This window comes from Branchiostoma lanceolatum, chromosome 6, assembly GCF_035083965.1.
Source record: "Branchiostoma lanceolatum isolate klBraLanc5 chromosome 6, klBraLanc5.hap2, whole genome shotgun sequence".
In the NCBI taxonomy this organism is placed as follows: domain Eukaryota; kingdom Metazoa; phylum Chordata; class Leptocardii; order Amphioxiformes; family Branchiostomatidae; genus Branchiostoma; species Branchiostoma lanceolatum.
Window position 1 is genome coordinate 6,026,176 of NC_089727.1, and position 17,630 is coordinate 6,043,805.

A 17,630-nucleotide genomic window follows, 5' to 3' on the forward strand; every position below is an offset into this window, starting at 1 on the left:
GTATTCTAAAGTAAATATCATGGATGTCATACTGCCTGGTATTTTGCTATTTTGTGTTTACTTATTCAATCGTCCTGCCTGAAGCTTCTGCCTTATCAAACTTGGTAAAAATGTACAAAAAGGTACTTGATCCAGCAATGTACATAGCGAAGGCAGTTTTCCTTTTAACATTTTAACATGTGCTAGTCTATGAAGACTCTTGAAACGAAAAAATGAACTAAATGTATCATAGCCATACAACAGATGACCAAGCTGTCCTTTTGGTTCATAAAAAATGAAGATTATGTCCATAATAAATCATTTAACATAAATTTGACACAAAATACAACAACAAAACTGAACCCCTTTCATACCAAAGTCAGGTGGATTGCCCCAATCTTCAGCAAAGGAAGGTTGTCATGGTATTATGCTAGACTTTCACAGTTCTACTTTCACAATATTTTCACAAAGAACTCTATTCTTGCTCTCTAAGCCCTGCTTATGAATGCCATGGCATCTCCCTCAGAAATCTTTAAACAACTGCAACTTTTATTTGTTTCCTATTTGATTTTCATGCCTAATACTGATTACGTACCAAAAATGTATCCATACCTAGAACAGGGGCTACAGAACTGATATTTTGTACTGAAGACCTCAACTGGCTATACGTGTAACATTATACTACTATCAATTTTGTAACTAGTAATAGCACCCTGTCATCATTTAAACCTAGCTTTTGCATTGAGTAAGTTTCAAAAGTAGCAAACATACTGTGCCTGTAGCAAACATACTGTGGCCTGTAGCAAACATACTGTGGCCTGTAGCAAGGAGGTTAACCTCCTTGCCTGTAGCAAACATACTGTGGCCTGTAGCAAACATACTGTGGCCTGTAGCAAGGAGATTAACCTCCTTGCCTGTAGCAAACATACTGTGGCCTGTAGCAAACATACTGTGGCCTGTAGCAAGGAGATTAACCTCCTTGCCTGTAGCAAACATACTGTGGCCTGACATCGCCATGTCACGGTGCTTGAATGTACAAGTTGGCAGTTGTGTTCATCTTTGACTAATCCTAACTATCATTTTTGCCACAAATTAAGTACAGAGAAGAAGACTTTCTTTCTCTCTTGCAAATCATCCATCCAGGGATATCATGTGCAAACTGTCGTCTTTGAGGCACTTACCAGTAACAACTGTGAGAGGGAGCTGACACACTGTTAGAAGTTAGTGGTCCACTGTACACCCCTCTTGTATATACCATTGTTCATTACAAAATCAGCGACCTATCTAACAATACTGAAATAATCATAATACTCTTTTGACCTATCGTTATGTACATGTACCTATCACTTTCCTTGGATACGTTTGTACTGCTGTGGTTACTTTTTTTTCCTATAATTTTTCGTTCATGTTACTATTGTTAGTTTGTAACCTTACTATTCAGGTGACCATAATTTACATAATATATATATAGAACAATTATATGACCTTCCAAGATGTTTTTAGGGGAGCTTCCCCACTTGCCATTTTTAATGATTATGCTTTCACAAAATTGCCAGGAAACAAAGTCTGTTTTCAGTGAAATTTTACATTGTATGTCTGTGACACGTTTAGATAGTCTGTACTGTGAGGGCCCCTGTACTACTCGTCATATGGATAATCAACTGGTGACAACACATTCACTAAAATGTGATGTCAATATTACTCTTACTTTCTTCAGGCTCTTTCTTACATATCAGCCCATCTAGTTGCTGTACAGTACTGTGGAAGATATCTACAATTGTACATTGGCATCAGGAGACAATTAGTCACTACAGATGACAGTCATTTTAACTTGAACAACAACTAGACATGCTGACATGTACATATACACAGTCTCTGTGGTTGGGCCATGTGATCTATCTTTAAGACACAAAGCTGGCTTGACTCAGTGTAAATATCCATATCCATATATAATAATATACGTATGTACAACTGATAATGATAAGAATGGAGGCAGTGTGCTGTTATGGACCCAGCCCGGTGGACGTGGACTGCTCAAGACCTCCGTTTGCACCTGGCCCAGCAGGTGTCACGTCTTCGGTAATGCTGCCACCTCTCCTTGAAGAAACAACAAAATCACTTAAGGAGACAGTTTAGTTTAGTTTCAAGAGTCTCAAAGATGGAGTATCTATCTTTACAGAGCAGTCACATTCGTTGATTGTTGGCGGTGGTTTTAATTTTGCGGCAGTGCTATAGTCACATACTTCTACAGTTATTGAAAAACATGTTTGCGTGGATTTAAGTTCATAAAACCACCGAGACCATTTCTGTATTTACAGTAAGAGATGACCATTGGTACCTGAGAATGTCCTCCGCAGCGGTGCAGTGTGGCCTTGGTCCAGGTTCTGGAGTGTACGTGAAGTTCAGGGAGGTGGGGTAGATGACGCCGTCGTTCCTCACCAGGGAGATCGGCACCTGGATGGGCTGTCTCACCCACCGCCATCCCTCCCTGAAGGCGGAGATGTCAGGCACTACACAGAGCATGTTCTCTCCACATCTGTAAACAACAACAAATTTGTAAACAACAACAAATTTCTAAGTTTCTACCACTACATCATGTACATACAAACACCTCTTCTTCTTTCTGTTGAGGCTACCACTTTCATCTTTCTGTAGCCTATAAGGTTTATCTGTAAGGTTTGATTCACTCACATTGGGAAGGACCCTACTCTTTTCCAAAAGTGTTGTGGGTTCTTTAAGACGTTTGAGGTGTGGCTCTCCTCAAACATGGGACCTCCAATGGACTAGGTTCTCATTAAGTTAAGTGACGTGAAGAAACCTGTGTAAAGTGAAAACACACTGTACAGAACAAGTGACTATAGAGATACTAATGATATTTGCTGCGACAACATTTTTTTTAGTTATTGTAAAACCTGTTGACTGACCTGTACATGGTCTCTGCCTCCACATTGCCGAACCAAACCTTCAGGGCTGGCGTGAAGTTTTCACCCTGTACTTCCAACATGGCAACATCACCTCCTCCATTCAGCTGGGGAGGAACAAAGATATATTTAGTCTTATACTGAAATATTAGCTTTGGCAAACAGTATTGTACATGTACCGGTATCTATATCAATCTTCTACATCTATGTAGAGCAGCTATATCATTTTGTCTCTGAATTTAGAAGAAAAAAAATATTCAGATTCTTCTAGCAACATGCCATGCAGTAATTAACAATTTTGCTTTAAAGTCACCAATCCTTCAAATTTAACTGAAGACAGAAAGTGATTCCTCAAATGATAAGATTGTTTGTATTCACAGGTAAAAGACTATAATGCAGTTCACTTCCACATACCTGTAAGCTGTCGACCACAGGCACTGGTGTGAGAGGTGCGTGGACCGGACCCATGCCCTCGTAGAACGTGTACTCCGCCTTGTCTGTACTGATGATCGTCCACGACGCACCGTCATTGATCATCTCCTTATTAGGCTCTTTTGGGCAAGGCGTGGCCTGAACAAAACATATGTCACAATTACCATATGATCAACATGAGTGACTGGAAGTATTTAACCATGTAATGCTGCTAGACAAGTTACAAGGACAGCATCATCTATCCCATGTACATACTAATTCCAAAGTTAATTCCAAGGCACTGCAAGGGTTTTCAGACAATATTTGTAATAAGTTTGAACCAGTATAGTGTATAGTCTGTTCACTAATTCAAATTGGATTCAATGTACCCCGATAACTTTCTAAAGACTAACACTTCTGTAACAAGTTTAAAACTAGGGTTATCTTAAGAAAGATAGTCAGTAAAGCTGGGTAACAAGCATTGTAGTGAAGGAATATTTTCAGATTTCTAGAACACCAGAGCCCTACCTGGAACTGTATTATCCTCTCCTGTGAGAGGCACAGGTACATCCTCTCCGTATCCTTAAGGTAGAAGGCACATTTATGGAGCTGGGACACAGGGTCGTCTGCATCCAGCAGGGCTGTCTGTTTGTCAACTTTTCTGATTATCTGTGGAGAAAGGATGCCAGATATGATCAGTTTTGTGCAACACATCTAAACATTGCTGAAAACTCTCAAACATATTGCCTACATACTTCCCACAAGGTTGGCTTAAACGATGTTGACTTATCGAAATAATACATGAAAAAAGAAAGTTGAGTCATCGTCCCTCTACATCAATGTTAACTCACCAATCTGGGTAGAGCTGGTGCCTAAGAGTAAGAATCATGTCATCTACAACCTTTCTCTTTAACCTTCTCCCTTCTGCTTAACCCCATAAACAATACAAATTGGTAGCAGACTGAGGGTTAAAGAAATATCAACTTACCAATCTGGGTAGAGCCATGCCAGTTTTGGAGCAGACCAGTTTGACCGTCTGTCCGTAGTGAATGTACCCGTCCCTTACTGTAAACTCCTCACTCTCAGACTCTGCATCGTCCACTGGGAGAAGAACAGAAAAATCTTTTTAAATCAAAGTTCATCTGTGACGATACATGCATTATGGATAAGGATTTAACTTTGTATTAGGCCACACCAATTTAATTTCTTGGTTAACAGATTTTTTTAATTTAAGCAAAAAAAAAATCATGAAAACAGAAGGCTGGGGTAAAAACTTGCACCTGACCCTGTTCACTCCCTGAAATTGTGTGCACCAAAGTACAAACTTTCCTCTGAGATACTGTTTTCCTGTTGATTTTCCAATCTAGCATTTTTTTAAAAATTCTGTTAATCAAGAAATTAAAATGGTGTGGCCTTAGCAGAAAATAATCCGCAAAACAGGTTTACAATTGAATTTAAAGACCTTTTCTGCAATGTAGTTTTTGGCACTACAATGTAATATTTTTGATTTAGCACTGTCCATCCTTACCATTGGCTAGTTGAAGAAGGTTACTAACAATTAGCCTTGCATAAATCATTTTCACTTTTTCTATATGAAGCATTATAGGTATATGACACTGTAGGAGACTACAACTTACAGAGGTGTGTATTAATTAATAAAGGCTCTTTTTGTGCTGGAACAAAATTTGACTGTCCTCTCTAATGTTTTAAAGACAATGAAATTGTATATCTTCTATTTTGTAGTGTACTTTGTTGACATGAAGTAGTAAAGGTGTAATATTTGATTGTATTAGACTACAACTTACAGAGGTGTATACTGAAGGCTCCCCACTGTTGTGAGCTTGCGTGGAAGTTTCCCCCCTCCACGTGGAGATATCTGGTACTGACGGTCTGTGATCTCAACCTGTTGAACAGTGCCACTTTCGTACCGGACGCAATGCACACTGGAAATAACAAGTCTGTGTGTTAAGCCTTTGCCTAAAGCTTAAGTGTAAAATGCTATTGTTTTTTCAATACATGTGTAAAAGCACTGCTTAAAATTGCTCTGGCTTGTTTTGGACGTCTTTTTCAGGCATTTTGTCAGGCTTTCTATTTTGTCAGCTTTAATCTTTGTGTATACTGGCCAGCAGAGTTTAGTCCAGTATACACAGAGAAAAGCTGACAAAATACAAATGTACAATGCCCATGCATTAAACCGGCTAAAAAGATGTTAAAAACAAGGCAGACTGTGGAGCCTAATCTATTCTTGGAAAGTAGCTTAAAATGGCATTACTTAATTACTGAGACTTAAAAAATTAAAGGAGGTTGAAGACTTTGTACACAAACAAAGTAAGCACCAAGCCACCATTCTTATAGGAATACACGTTTAAATGCCTGCTTTAAGATCATTACTTTCTTACATCTGTCATTTTTTCTCTCAATAGTCAAGTAATCTTAATTATAAGGCATTATTATCTTAACTTCAATTTTGGCTCAACCACACAAAATAATCCTTCTTTTTCTGTTCCATGTATACATCCATTACATACAATCACAGTTGAGAACAACACAAGACTTATTGCAGGAACTCACAGTCAGCATTTTTGAGGGACTGTTTCTTCTTGGAGGGTTTGGAGATGACCTTGATCCTTTTACTGAAGAAGACCCCAATGTCATCCTCGTTGCCGCAGAACATTTTTACAGACAGCATAAAGTGTTTTCTCTTGTCCGAGTCTGATATATACAGGGTTTTTGCTGCACAGTAATTCTGGAGGAACAAAGAGAAGAATTCTATTAACAAAACTTGAACTTGAACAGGGACATCTAGCGATGTTAACACGGGGAGCAATGGGTTCTTCTTCTCCACTCGGCCCTGTCCTCCAACAGTGAGCAAAGTTCTACTGTTCTTCTATCAAAACGTCTTGTTGTTAAATGTGAAGAGTAGATGGATACCACTATAGAAATAAGATTAATCTAAAAAGGAAAAAACTTTGCAGAGAGCCACACCTTGAGCAAGTTAAGAACCCACCACACTTATCAAAAAGGAGAGGTCCATCCCGTGTGAGTGGATCAAACCTTACAGTCCATTCTTACACAGCTTGCACTTTATTGTACAAAACTGGTGTGTTATGCCTGAAGGCAGTTTACAAGTTATGTATGATTTTTTGGCAGTTTTGTTTATCATGTAGACAGCATTTAGTGTGGTACAAACATCTAAGGGAAAAGGAATTACAGGAATAGTGAGAGGAAAAAGACTGTTTCCCACCTTTCCCTCTAAGTGTAATTGTTGCATCTCCTGGTCACTGTTCCCTATGCCGATGAAGGCGTGCACGGTCGTCTCCTGTTCCGTCGCTCCGTCCTTCTCCATCTGTTCTTTCCTGTTCTTCCAGCCGGGACCTTGCAAGTACACACAGGGGGGAGGGCAGAAAAACCTGGAACACAAACAAGCAAAGGCTGAGTGTTTGTATCAAAGTTACTGTACATCTATAAGGAACATTGAAAAGCACATTAACTGTGTAGTAGATAGAACCTGGATTCTGTAACACCAGGTACAGTAGAGGCATCCTCACTAGATAGCTTTAAACAACGCCTGGAGCTAGATGTGCCAAAGTTAGACGAGACTGATCTTTCACGTAACATAACCAGCTGCTGCCGCACCACATGCCTACCAAGCTGGTGCGCTATGCCGAGGGTGGTTATAACACAGAATACAGATACAGACTCCATTGTTGGTGCTCTACTTGGCTTGGCCCCATCTAAGCCCTCTAGCCCTGGATTGAATGACCTTTGATATATTTTCAGTGGGAAAATCTGAAATCTTGACTTTAGAGGAAGAAAGGGGTTAGAATACTGTGTTACCTTTTTTCGCTGCCATAGGATTTCTGTGCTACTTTTGCATGTTGGATGACTAGTGTGTGGTCCAGACTGGCCTTGTCTTTTAAGTACCTACTCATGGCTTCTCTGGAAAGGAAAAACACAACCAGTCAGTGGGTATAAAGGGAGGAAAAACAATGTAGCACAACTTATCGTCCCAGAAAAGGATGGATCAGACTTATGCTAGGATCACATTCCCATTCGTCGTTCCGCCAAGCAGTTTGCGGGAATGAAAAGTATGACATAACGACAACAAAACACATAATGTGCAAGACTAATCCTGAGCATAATTTGAAGGAAGGAAAAGTATGATACAACGACAAGAAAACACATAATGTACAAGAATGAAAGCATGAGCATAATTTGTGTATACTTCTTGACATACACTTGGATTCATCGTTCCTGCAAACAGCTCAGCCAGGCCCAGTTTGGAAAAACGACATTAGCCTTGGGCTGTTAAGTGAACTTGATAGTTTCTTAGTCACTTTCTGGCAATTTTGTGACATCTAAATCATATATGTAGAATAGTATACAATGTATCATGGAGAAGCCATGTAACAAATAAGCAACTCTATGGCTCTTTCCCACCCATTTCATCAGTAGTGTGACGACGCCGGCTCGCCCTGGCAGGGCATGTTGTTCGCAGTGACAAACCTGCTGGGCAACTTATGCGGTGGTTACCCGAGGGAAAACGCAGAGTTGGAAGACCTCACACTACGTTATTGGCATTGGTTGAATGAGACACTGGACTCTCAGGTTCTGCATTGTTATCCGCCATGAAGGACAGATCGTACTGGAAAAACTTTATTGATTGTACCTCACCGGAGTAAATCCGGACGAATGATGATGATGATGAAATCATGTAATACTGAAAGTTGTCTGCTCTAGACTGCAAAATCGTGCATATGCAATCAACTGACAATCTCCTTTGTTTCATACACTTCTTTACTTTATACATCCTGTTGAAGGCTTTGTAGATGTAGTCCCAGATATCCATGGTTTGACAGACATAATTACAATAATTTGTTGTATTGAATGGTTTCCAAAATTTCTGCACTAGACAATGACAAGGTCTGGTTGCTTCCAGCTGATTTTCCCACGCTGATCAGCCAACCGAACACCAGACCTTTACGTTTACGGTTTTACTTTTAGTGTCGACTCGCCACGATATAAGGAACATCACCTGATGATGGGTTATCATCGGAATATTCTAGACAAAGTATTCTGTGATCATTCTACAGATGAAAGCAACATGGGTCAAGTCTTTAAAGCAAAAAAAAAGTACTCACATTTATTTCAAAAGAAGTTGAAACAGTGGTAAATGTAGACAAAATTTCAGTTAAGTCTTCTCAAAAAAAGTTTCTCATCTTCTGAATACCGGTAAGTAAATTATTCTGAGATCCATTTCTGTACCTCCCCTCCAATCCTTCCTACACCTTTAATGTACCAGAGTACATCTATCAGACTATGAACTGCAACACATGTGTGTGATATTGGTACGTATTTGACCTGCTAATCTAAGTATTTTAAATGCCCTTTCCAGGGACAACAAGCAGGGGCTCCAATTATAATTTTTCAAACCCCAAAATTGCAACAAAGGGCATAATAGACTGTCTGGAATGCCATCTGGTGGCATATAATTATAAGGAGTAACAGCAATTCTACTCCCTTTATGCCCCCCTCCGAACTGAATGGATTAGCCCATGTCTGTATGAACAGAAGGTCACAATATGGAAAAGATGCTGGGAATGACCTTCTGACCCCTGGGTGCACGATGGCAGCCATTTGGGGCTCAATTTACCTTGCAAAATACAATAGGACTTACTGCTGCAGGCATGGCAATCTTAGCTATCATTTCCATACTTATCTATTTGGTAAGTTTCTCTGTCCAGTTCGGTTTTTGTTATTCCCCAAGCAGAGGTTTCTGTCGAGTGGGGTAGGACGACGGTCCAGGATTTTTTACGTTCCCCTTCCTTCCTCGTGCCCACGCGGCTGACTGCACACTGTCCCAAGTTGCGGTTGCCGGGCATTAATGCCTAACGAAAAATTAATGGTACGCAGGGAGGGGCAGCGACACAGATTCTGAAAGGATACCCGCCCTTATGTGTTATCTCGCAGAGGTGAAGGAAGAGGAACGTAAAAAATCCCGGACCGTCGTCCTACCCCACTTGACAGAAACCTCTACTTGGAGAATAGGTTTTTGTTATTTCTATACCTAATACTTTCGTTAATATCTTTTATTGTTAGCTATTGATTTGTTAACCGTTATGGTAAGAAGTTGTTATATCCTTGTTTCTACACCATATCTCATTATCATTAATCCGGTTTTTCCAATCCAAGAAAAATGGGGAAGGATTCTCATAGACCATATTGGTCTCAACTTTCCGCAGCACAAATCATAATGTACATGTACCTTGCTTAGTGTTAAGTATGTATTGGTTTACCTGTGTGAGAATAAAGAATAGACAAAAAAAAAGAATAAGCAGTCAGTGTTTTCAAATTTTGGATGACATTTTTGCATCTGTGGCTGCTGCCCCACTTTGACTGAGTGCAACAGTGGTGATCGATATCGTAACTCATCTAGGACGGGTTAAATACCTTTAGGATTTGACAACAAATTTGTGTTTTTGTATTGTTTGTATTGCATACCCAGTAAACCGCCTGAAGACGTAACACACCAGGTTTGTACTGAGCAGTACAAGCTGAAAATGATATGATAGATCTATATGATCCACTCACACCGGGAAGGACCCCTACTCTTTTTGATAAGTGCGGTGGGTTCTTTTGCATGCTTGAGGCCTTTAAATGGAGGTCCCCCGGTCGAGGAGGGCCACACCTAGGTATGGTCCTCCTCAAACACGGGACCTCCATTTTAAGTCCTATCCGAGGGACGTCCCCAACTGAAGCTCGTACTCATTTTCACCTGAGTGAAGTGAGGAAAGTCATATAAAGTGCCTTTCCTAAGGTCACAACATCAACGTTACAAATCAGGGGACCCCGGATTCGAAAACAAGTCTTAGACCTCTGGGTTTGGGGCCAAACACCCTGCGACTGCACCGCCGCGAGGCCATTAAATATGTAAGTTAGACATTATGTAAGACATTTATGTAATACCCCATTCAGACTTACAAAAAAAACAACTATTGGTTCAGAATGTCTCGAAATGATTCAATCTTAGAGTGTTTAACGCTCCAAACTGTTTAGAACTTCTCTGAAACAGATTGTGAAAATTCTGAACCAATTCGATGATTGAATCAGTTAGAGTCTTTAAGTGTGAACAGGGTTTAAGACACCATAGGGACTTTTCCAGTTGAGTTCACCCAGGTAATCTGGCATCCTGCAGGCCATTTTGCCTTGAACGTACCTGACTCTACTGTCTACAGCAGGAATGTGTGAATGAAAGTGCTCACCTGGTCAGTCTCCTTGGCTCCTGTCTTTTCTGTACCTGTCTCTGGTCTTCATACTGGTTGCTGAAAAAAGGAAAAGGATTAAGTACTTATAAGTTACATTACTGTAAATCTTTAACTGGTCAGTGGTTTTATTTTCCATGTGACCTCTGTGAAATCATGACACCACAACTGTACATGTATGTTTTGTACAACTACAGTGTTGTTTCAAACTTCAAACACTGCGAAAACCTCCTACCACAAAAAAAATAAAGGAATTTACTGTATCTGCTTCAAACTCCAGACTGCTGAGATTAGTAGACTTGACTTCAGGGATAAATCCATTGATTCAACGACACCAACAAGAGACATGTCCAATAGAAGTGAGCATGAAGACTGTCAAAACCACAGGGCTCACAAGCTAACCTTTACCTTATCCTTTCAAACACAGGAGAAACTCAGATCATGAAGGAACAAATGCTTAACTAGGGGTGTACTTAAAGTCATACAGGTTGGGTAAGCTTACATCACCAACCACTGATCTGTAAGAGAGACCTTTGAAATGGAAGGTCAACCTTGCGCAGGTAATTACAGGTAGTTTCAGGGTGGCATGTTTGTCCGTATGTATAAAAATGGATCCCTTGGGTAATTCCAAAGAACATCTATTAGCATCAAAATGTTGCTTCCTATATGACATAAATTCATTCTATCATTGTCAATGTTCCAAGCACGATTAGCATTTAGCAAGCCACACATTCTGGGAAAGACGTTCAATCTTCCTGCCAAAAATCATATATATAGAAGACAGCTGAGCAATACTTCCTATTCCACCATTTCTTAGAATAGTTAGATACACATGTCATGTAAATGTAGCCTCAGTGTCAGACTGACATGTTTTTTATATTTTTCTTATATAAACACTTGAGTTATAACACTGCTCGGCAGACCACTGGGTTAATGTTCATATTCTTCTTCTCCTGATGACGTTATAGGAGTAATAGGACTAAGGAGTAATGACTGGTAACCAACTAGGTCCTCCTCCCTCAAAGTCAAACATGTCCAATAACGTTTTCAGTTCATTAATTGTAATGACTCTGATGCCATTTTTAGATGTGTTGCAATTCTTCTGCTCTGTCCTTGAAGGTACTCTTCCTAATCTCCAAGCAGATCTCCGAGGGGGCAAAATTGTATCAGCCAGCCATAATCCTAGGAGGACTGGCTCACAAGTGGCTGGCTGATATGATTTTGCCCCCTTGGAGATCTGCTTGGTGATTATTCTCTTCCTTCCTCTCCCAGGTTGACTCCCTTCGAATTCTCTAGTAGCAGCCTTTCCATCGAACAAGCAACAGCATTTTTGTGCCTAGACAAACAGTTTGTCCGTTTGTTTAGGCACAAAAATGTTTCAGCTACTTGGTCGATGGAAAGGCTATTTCACTGGCCATATTATAAGAATACACAGGTGATCAGAAAACAGTGCAAACCAGCAAAAGAAAAGCCATAGAAAACTGCCAGCCACCCAGGTCTGCACAGGAAGCTAAATTAAATGTAAATGCACATCTTTATATCATACTAGTTATCTGAATAGCTACATTGTACAGTAGGAGATGGTTCAATTATCCACGATAGACATAACCTTATGCATAGAAAATGCAGACTGACAAAAGTTTGAATTCTAAAACCTGTGTCCACACACAAAAAAACTAAGATATCAAAACTGGAAGTTCTGCTGCAGTTCTGCTATTAGGCCCATAATCTAATCATTTCTTTCTTTTGTCAACAACTGCCAACAGACAAAATATCATCAAGATCCATACACAACTTTTCGAGTTATGCTGTTCACCAACAGACAAACACACAGCTCTGAAAACATAATGTTCTTGGCGAATTAAAAAAAAACAATACAGTACTAGTATTAAGAATGGACTTACATGTCAATAAGATCCAAGTACAAATAGTCGGGAAAGGATAGTCCACTGTAATTAAACATGGTGCATCTATATGTACCTGTACAATGAGTTTTCTAACCCATCTACTAGTACAGGTGTATAGTTATGTGTTACCCCCAAGGGACAGGTGTGGGAAAATCCTGAACAGTAAACAGTCCTGGCATCAGGATGTCCTGGATGGTTGGCAGGGATCATGTTCTCATGACTCATGTCCTTCTCTATCAGATAACAGTAAGAGCATAGCAATCTCCAATTGCAAGCAGGTGTATACATCAGTGTTTTAAATAAAACCCTGTTTTTGCAACATTTAGTTAACGTTTCTAATAGTGTTTTTGCAACAGTACTTTTTTTCTAGTATTACACTTCTTAAATGAGTTATTTCATCGGAGGAGGGGGTGATTGAAAATAAAGGCACAATACTAGAAAATAGTACATGGTAAATGTTGCACTGGAGAATGAGCCGGATCCTTACATCTGCTTCGAGATTAGGAGACCGAGAAGCACGGGGTAGCGATTGTTGGAAGCAGATAAAGTTAAAAACACTGGACTCCAGGCTTCATTAGGACTGAAGGGAGGGACCAGCATTGTGGAGGAGGTTTGTAAGCAAGAGACAATATAAAACTTTTGCAAATGAATGTGTTCAACAAGGTCCTATTGCCGACACAAAATAGTCTCAATTTCTACACTGGTATACAATACAAGTTTCTTTTAATCATAATATAGGCATTGTGCTTTAATACCCATAATATTTCATCTAAAGATTGTAATGCTATTTGAAGTTTATAGTATACATGTAGGCTACAGTTGTCTCAAATGACAAGTACCTGAAGAGAAGAAACAGGACGTCTCTGTTCTGACCCCATAACCTCCTCCTGACTATTCTTGCCCAGTCAGTCTGCCAGACAACAGCCATCTGGCCATTTCTGTGCTACTCTAGCATTTCTGTTGGGGGTGTGCATGGGGTTTTCTCTATCATCATCAGTCTATGATCATCTGCTGATTTAGATGGGCAGTAGACAGTCACATCTCCCCAACTCAGGGCTGTCTCCAGCTTTAATTTTTTTCTGTCCGACCCATAATTTGTTGTCAATGTTTGTTGTTTTAAAAATCGTCATTTCGTGGTGACGAAAATACAGTTTCATAAATTTCACTTCATGAATTTCAGATGATTCTTTTAAAGAACGGGATGAAATTTTTGTCCGTCACATCACATCACATCACATCACAACAAGCAAATTTCTGTCCTGGGACGGAGGGCCGGGTCCTGGAGACTGTCCTGATTCAGCACCAGTACTTCTTATCTCATAATCATAAAATTCACATGGTCACTTCAAGCTGCTTCATCGCAGTTGTATGCAGTAGCTTGAATACTCTAAGTCTAACTTTTGCCCTACTTCCTGATACTGATATTTGTCTGTAAATCAATGCCTGGCTTCTGGAAGTCAGGTATCCGTGTCTACAGACAACAGACGTGTTGTCTGTAGAAAATATATAGTAAATATCAGTGTCATTTGTATATTTGGAATGGCCCTTTCGGCTTTCCTGTTAGAAATGATTTGCAACACTCAGCATTTCTAAATGGAACATGTAAATGTGTTTGGGCTCAAGAACAGGAATGACCAAAATTGTTAACGTTAGTGTTAGAGATCCTAAAACTTTGGCTAAAATTGTGCCAATATAATTCAATAACAAAATGCTGAAGATTCAAACAATAACCCTTGCTACAGTGCAATGTGTCCCCACTTAGTTACAGCACACTGCATACATATAGGTAATCTTAGTACAATGCTTAACTTTCCTCTAACACAAAGGTATACACAGATCAAGTTTTCAACGACCACTGTGGAACCAGTAGCTTGAGAAATGTTACGATTTTGCCTTTCTGAAGGACAGGTGCTGGTGATGGCCTGCTACTGCTAGCTGTAGCCTGTTCACACCCCCTGAAGCCACCAGCATGGCACAACCATTATCACACATCACCATCTCAATAGGATCCACCACTTCCCAACCTCCTGTGACCATATCAAGTGTGCATCAATGAGTCAACAATATCAAAATCAATTATGGGAAACCCAAGATCCTGACAAATCCCACATAGCCCATGTCCCAGAGGAGGGTTCTGGCCAGGGGGTAGTAATGTACTTGTGAGCCCAAAACCAGCAAAAGGAAAACAGCTGTTGATTTCATTGCTGCCAAAAACATTCACTTCTGCTTCGAGCACTGCAGACTTATTGATTTGAAGTTTATCTGAAATGCATGCAAGTTCTGTAGCACTAGTGTAACAACTATAACTTGGTTATAGTTATTACAATTACAAATCTTATTATAAGATGGTTCTGAATGTCATGATAGGGTGAACTAGTATGTTTCTCAAACAAGCACTGCTGTATTGTATACATTGGGACCCCTGGACATGGGCCTCAACTTGGCACAATATTTTGGACAGTTCATGGATAAAACGGTGTGCAAATATTGCATTGGGGCAAGACAGTATAGAAAGTAACTTCTGAATTGATTATTATGAAATTGATACCCTGAAAACAGACTACTTCACACAAAAATCTAAACAACACAGCTTTAGTACAGACTCGCTCTCTTCAACTCAGTTAGCACAAGTAATACAATAATTGTTGTGGGCTGATACACTGACAGGTGAAGTCAGGTAAAAAAGATCCCTGTGGGCACATTTAAACACACTCCAGGGTTGTCTCCATGACCAATCCATCCTTTTGTCGTAGCGTGTGTAGTCCACTGGTTAGCGACCTTGCCCCTGGAACTATGCACATTACGGAAAGGGTTGCAGTCCTTTAATAGGCTTGTCGAAACGAGCCAGGGGAATTTCCCTGGTACAATGAACCTGTAAAATACTGTATTAAGTGCCTGTCTTCCCTGTCAAGACCAGTGGGCTCTTCTGTGAGCTAAAACTGGATCGAGATCACTTTTTCCTTATATCCAGGGACAGGAATTTGAAACTTGTTGGGACAGGCAAAAAACAAATCCATCCCTCCAAGGAGTTTTCAGCAAGGTTTATAAAAAAAATCATAATATGTTTATGACATGAAATTGATAAAAATTATCTTATTGAGCTTAGAATGACAAATTCAACAAACAAAATCAACAACATGAGTTCCCAAACAATGAGTGGGATGGGCACAAATTTAAAGCTGGAGAAAGCCCTGGTGGTATCCCAAGATATCTACATGTACCTCCTGTGGCACACTATGTGCTGAAAAATTATCCTGGATGCCAGGCCCAAAATCTTTATATTAATATCTATCCTGTGTACTCTTAGGGTCAAACTCTGGGGGGCCTGTTGTAGAATTTCCTTGGGGGGCATGTAACGCTGAAGAGTTGGCCTGTGTACAAAAATGTAGGACTTGGAAACAGTCTGGCATCTAGGCTATGTAAAATAAACTTGGAGGAAGTATCCAAGAAACGAATAAACTACAAACCCGTGAGTTGAAATTCAAACCAGACAAGAGGAAAGGGTGCTTATGCTGTAGATCATGCCTGGTCCCCAGGTCAGCCATGCCACCCCACATGGACTCGTTACAAAATAAATACTGCATGTTTAAACAAAGCACAGAAAATGCAACAGGTCTTAGTAGGTCGCCAACAAGAAAACCTAAACCAACACAACAAAACCAAGTCAGCGAAATCGAACCCCACCCCGTATAGGACGCCCAATGCGTGTATTATTTTCTCCCTTTCCTGTTTTTCTTATGTACAGCTGGTTCCAGCACCGCCCCGAATGTGGGACCCATGGATACAGACAAAAGGGAGCGGATTCGGGTAACAAAGCCCCCCGAACACCTTGGAATAATCACCGATTTTAGCGATAGAGGCGAGCTGCTGGGTCGAAACATCGGAGCAGAGAACTCGGTAAAACGACCAAAATCTCTAAAACTGTAGATTTAGAGCAGCTAGAGGGAAACATTCCTGCGAGCTTATGTACAGACGATACCGAGCAGCAGCGAGCCCGGACAAAGACTGGGTCGCGGTCCCCGTAAATTATAAACAAAGACCACATGGCCGTGGGAGAAATATTGGCATTTTTCCCACGGGTTCAGCTCCCCCAAATTGGCACAAATCCCACGCAATTTCATTTTTTGGCTTCCCCTTGTCTTGTGCAATGCTCTTTCCCGACGATCTAGCCGCGGGTTTGAAGGGAAAAGTGCAGTCGATGGCAGAATGTGAGATTTGAAGGAGGTGTCCCGGGACCGTCTGGGAACTCTGACGAAAGTTGGGACGCAACAGATTTCAGCTCCAAATTTGCACCCTCCTGCATTGCACGACAAAGAGCGCTCAAACTCTGCACTCTCTGAGCTCAGCAGGACCTCAGACAATTTACGGAGTGTACATTAGTGTTGAACAATGGGCCCAGGTCCGCTAGACTACTGTATCATTATTGCAAAAAGCGAAACAAAAGTCTGCACGGAGCCAGCTCAGCTGCCTCTGGGGGAAGGGGCTGCTCACAGGTCATGGGGATCGAACAAAAGCGCCGCCGAAAACGGTCCCGAAATCCCACAAGATCAACAAGTATTCTACAAAATACAGTATTTCCCAACAAGCCGGAATGTCGCTAGTCTATCCTAAAAGCGTTACGGTTATCTATGCACATATTTACGGTAATTTTATGAAAAATTTCAACCAAAACAAAGTTGAACTCACTCGCAATCTGTCACAACCGGCGCCATCTTGCCTGTGGAAGCTGCCCCAACTCTCGCAATCTCCGCCAATCCGCGCGAGAGTCTGCGAGAACGACCTAGAGTTCACTCCAGGTCAACAAAATTTTCCCACACTCCGACCGGTCCCAAATGGCCCATAAATTTGGCGCGCCGTTGATACATGTTATGATAATGGTCCTGTCTGATATTCCCCAGCCTGAAATGGACACTTAGCAATATACATGACCTATGAGAACGACCTAGAGTTCACTCCGGGTCATCAAAAATTTTCCCACGCTCCAGACACTGACGTCAACATATTGCGCAGTGATTCATAGAAAATCCATGTGTGTATTCAATGTATTTTCTTCCATACCACAGTCGATAAAGGCCTGTCTGCGAAATAAACAGTACGAGGATCATAAACGACAAATAGTAGATTTGTGACACTCAATTATTTATTCAATG

At 40.7% G+C, this 17,630-nt stretch overlaps 1 protein-coding gene across 3 annotated transcripts; it reads right to left on the bottom strand.

Annotated features, from left to right (window-relative positions):
- Window positions 1-1,976: 1,976 nt before the first annotated feature.
- Window positions 1,977-17,295, bottom strand: LOC136436255 (recombining binding protein suppressor of hairless-like). 3 transcript variants are annotated; one of them, XM_066430078.1, is made up of 12 exons: window positions 17,167-17,295; window positions 10,574-10,633; window positions 7,149-7,250; window positions 6,556-6,721; window positions 5,883-6,057; window positions 5,117-5,254; window positions 4,300-4,412; window positions 3,840-3,980; window positions 3,315-3,470; window positions 2,904-3,007; window positions 2,318-2,515; window positions 1,977-2,076 (listed from the first exon to the last, which is right to left on the bottom strand). In XM_066430078.1, the coding sequence occupies exons 1-12, from the start codon at window positions 17,190-17,192 to the stop codon at window positions 1,983-1,985; spliced, it is 1,473 nt and encodes a 490-aa protein (XP_066286175.1). In that variant the 5' UTR covers window positions 17,193-17,295; the 3' UTR covers window positions 1,977-1,982. The 3 variants fall into 3 exon arrangements, with proteins under 3 accessions (XP_066286175.1, XP_066286173.1, XP_066286174.1); XM_066430076.1 differs by lacking the exon at window positions 17,167-17,295 and adding an exon at window positions 10,833-11,465; XM_066430077.1 differs by lacking the exon at window positions 17,167-17,295 and adding an exon at window positions 10,833-11,459 and having other exon boundaries at window positions 1,977-2,073.
- Between the last annotated feature and the right edge of the window lie 335 nt (window positions 17,296-17,630).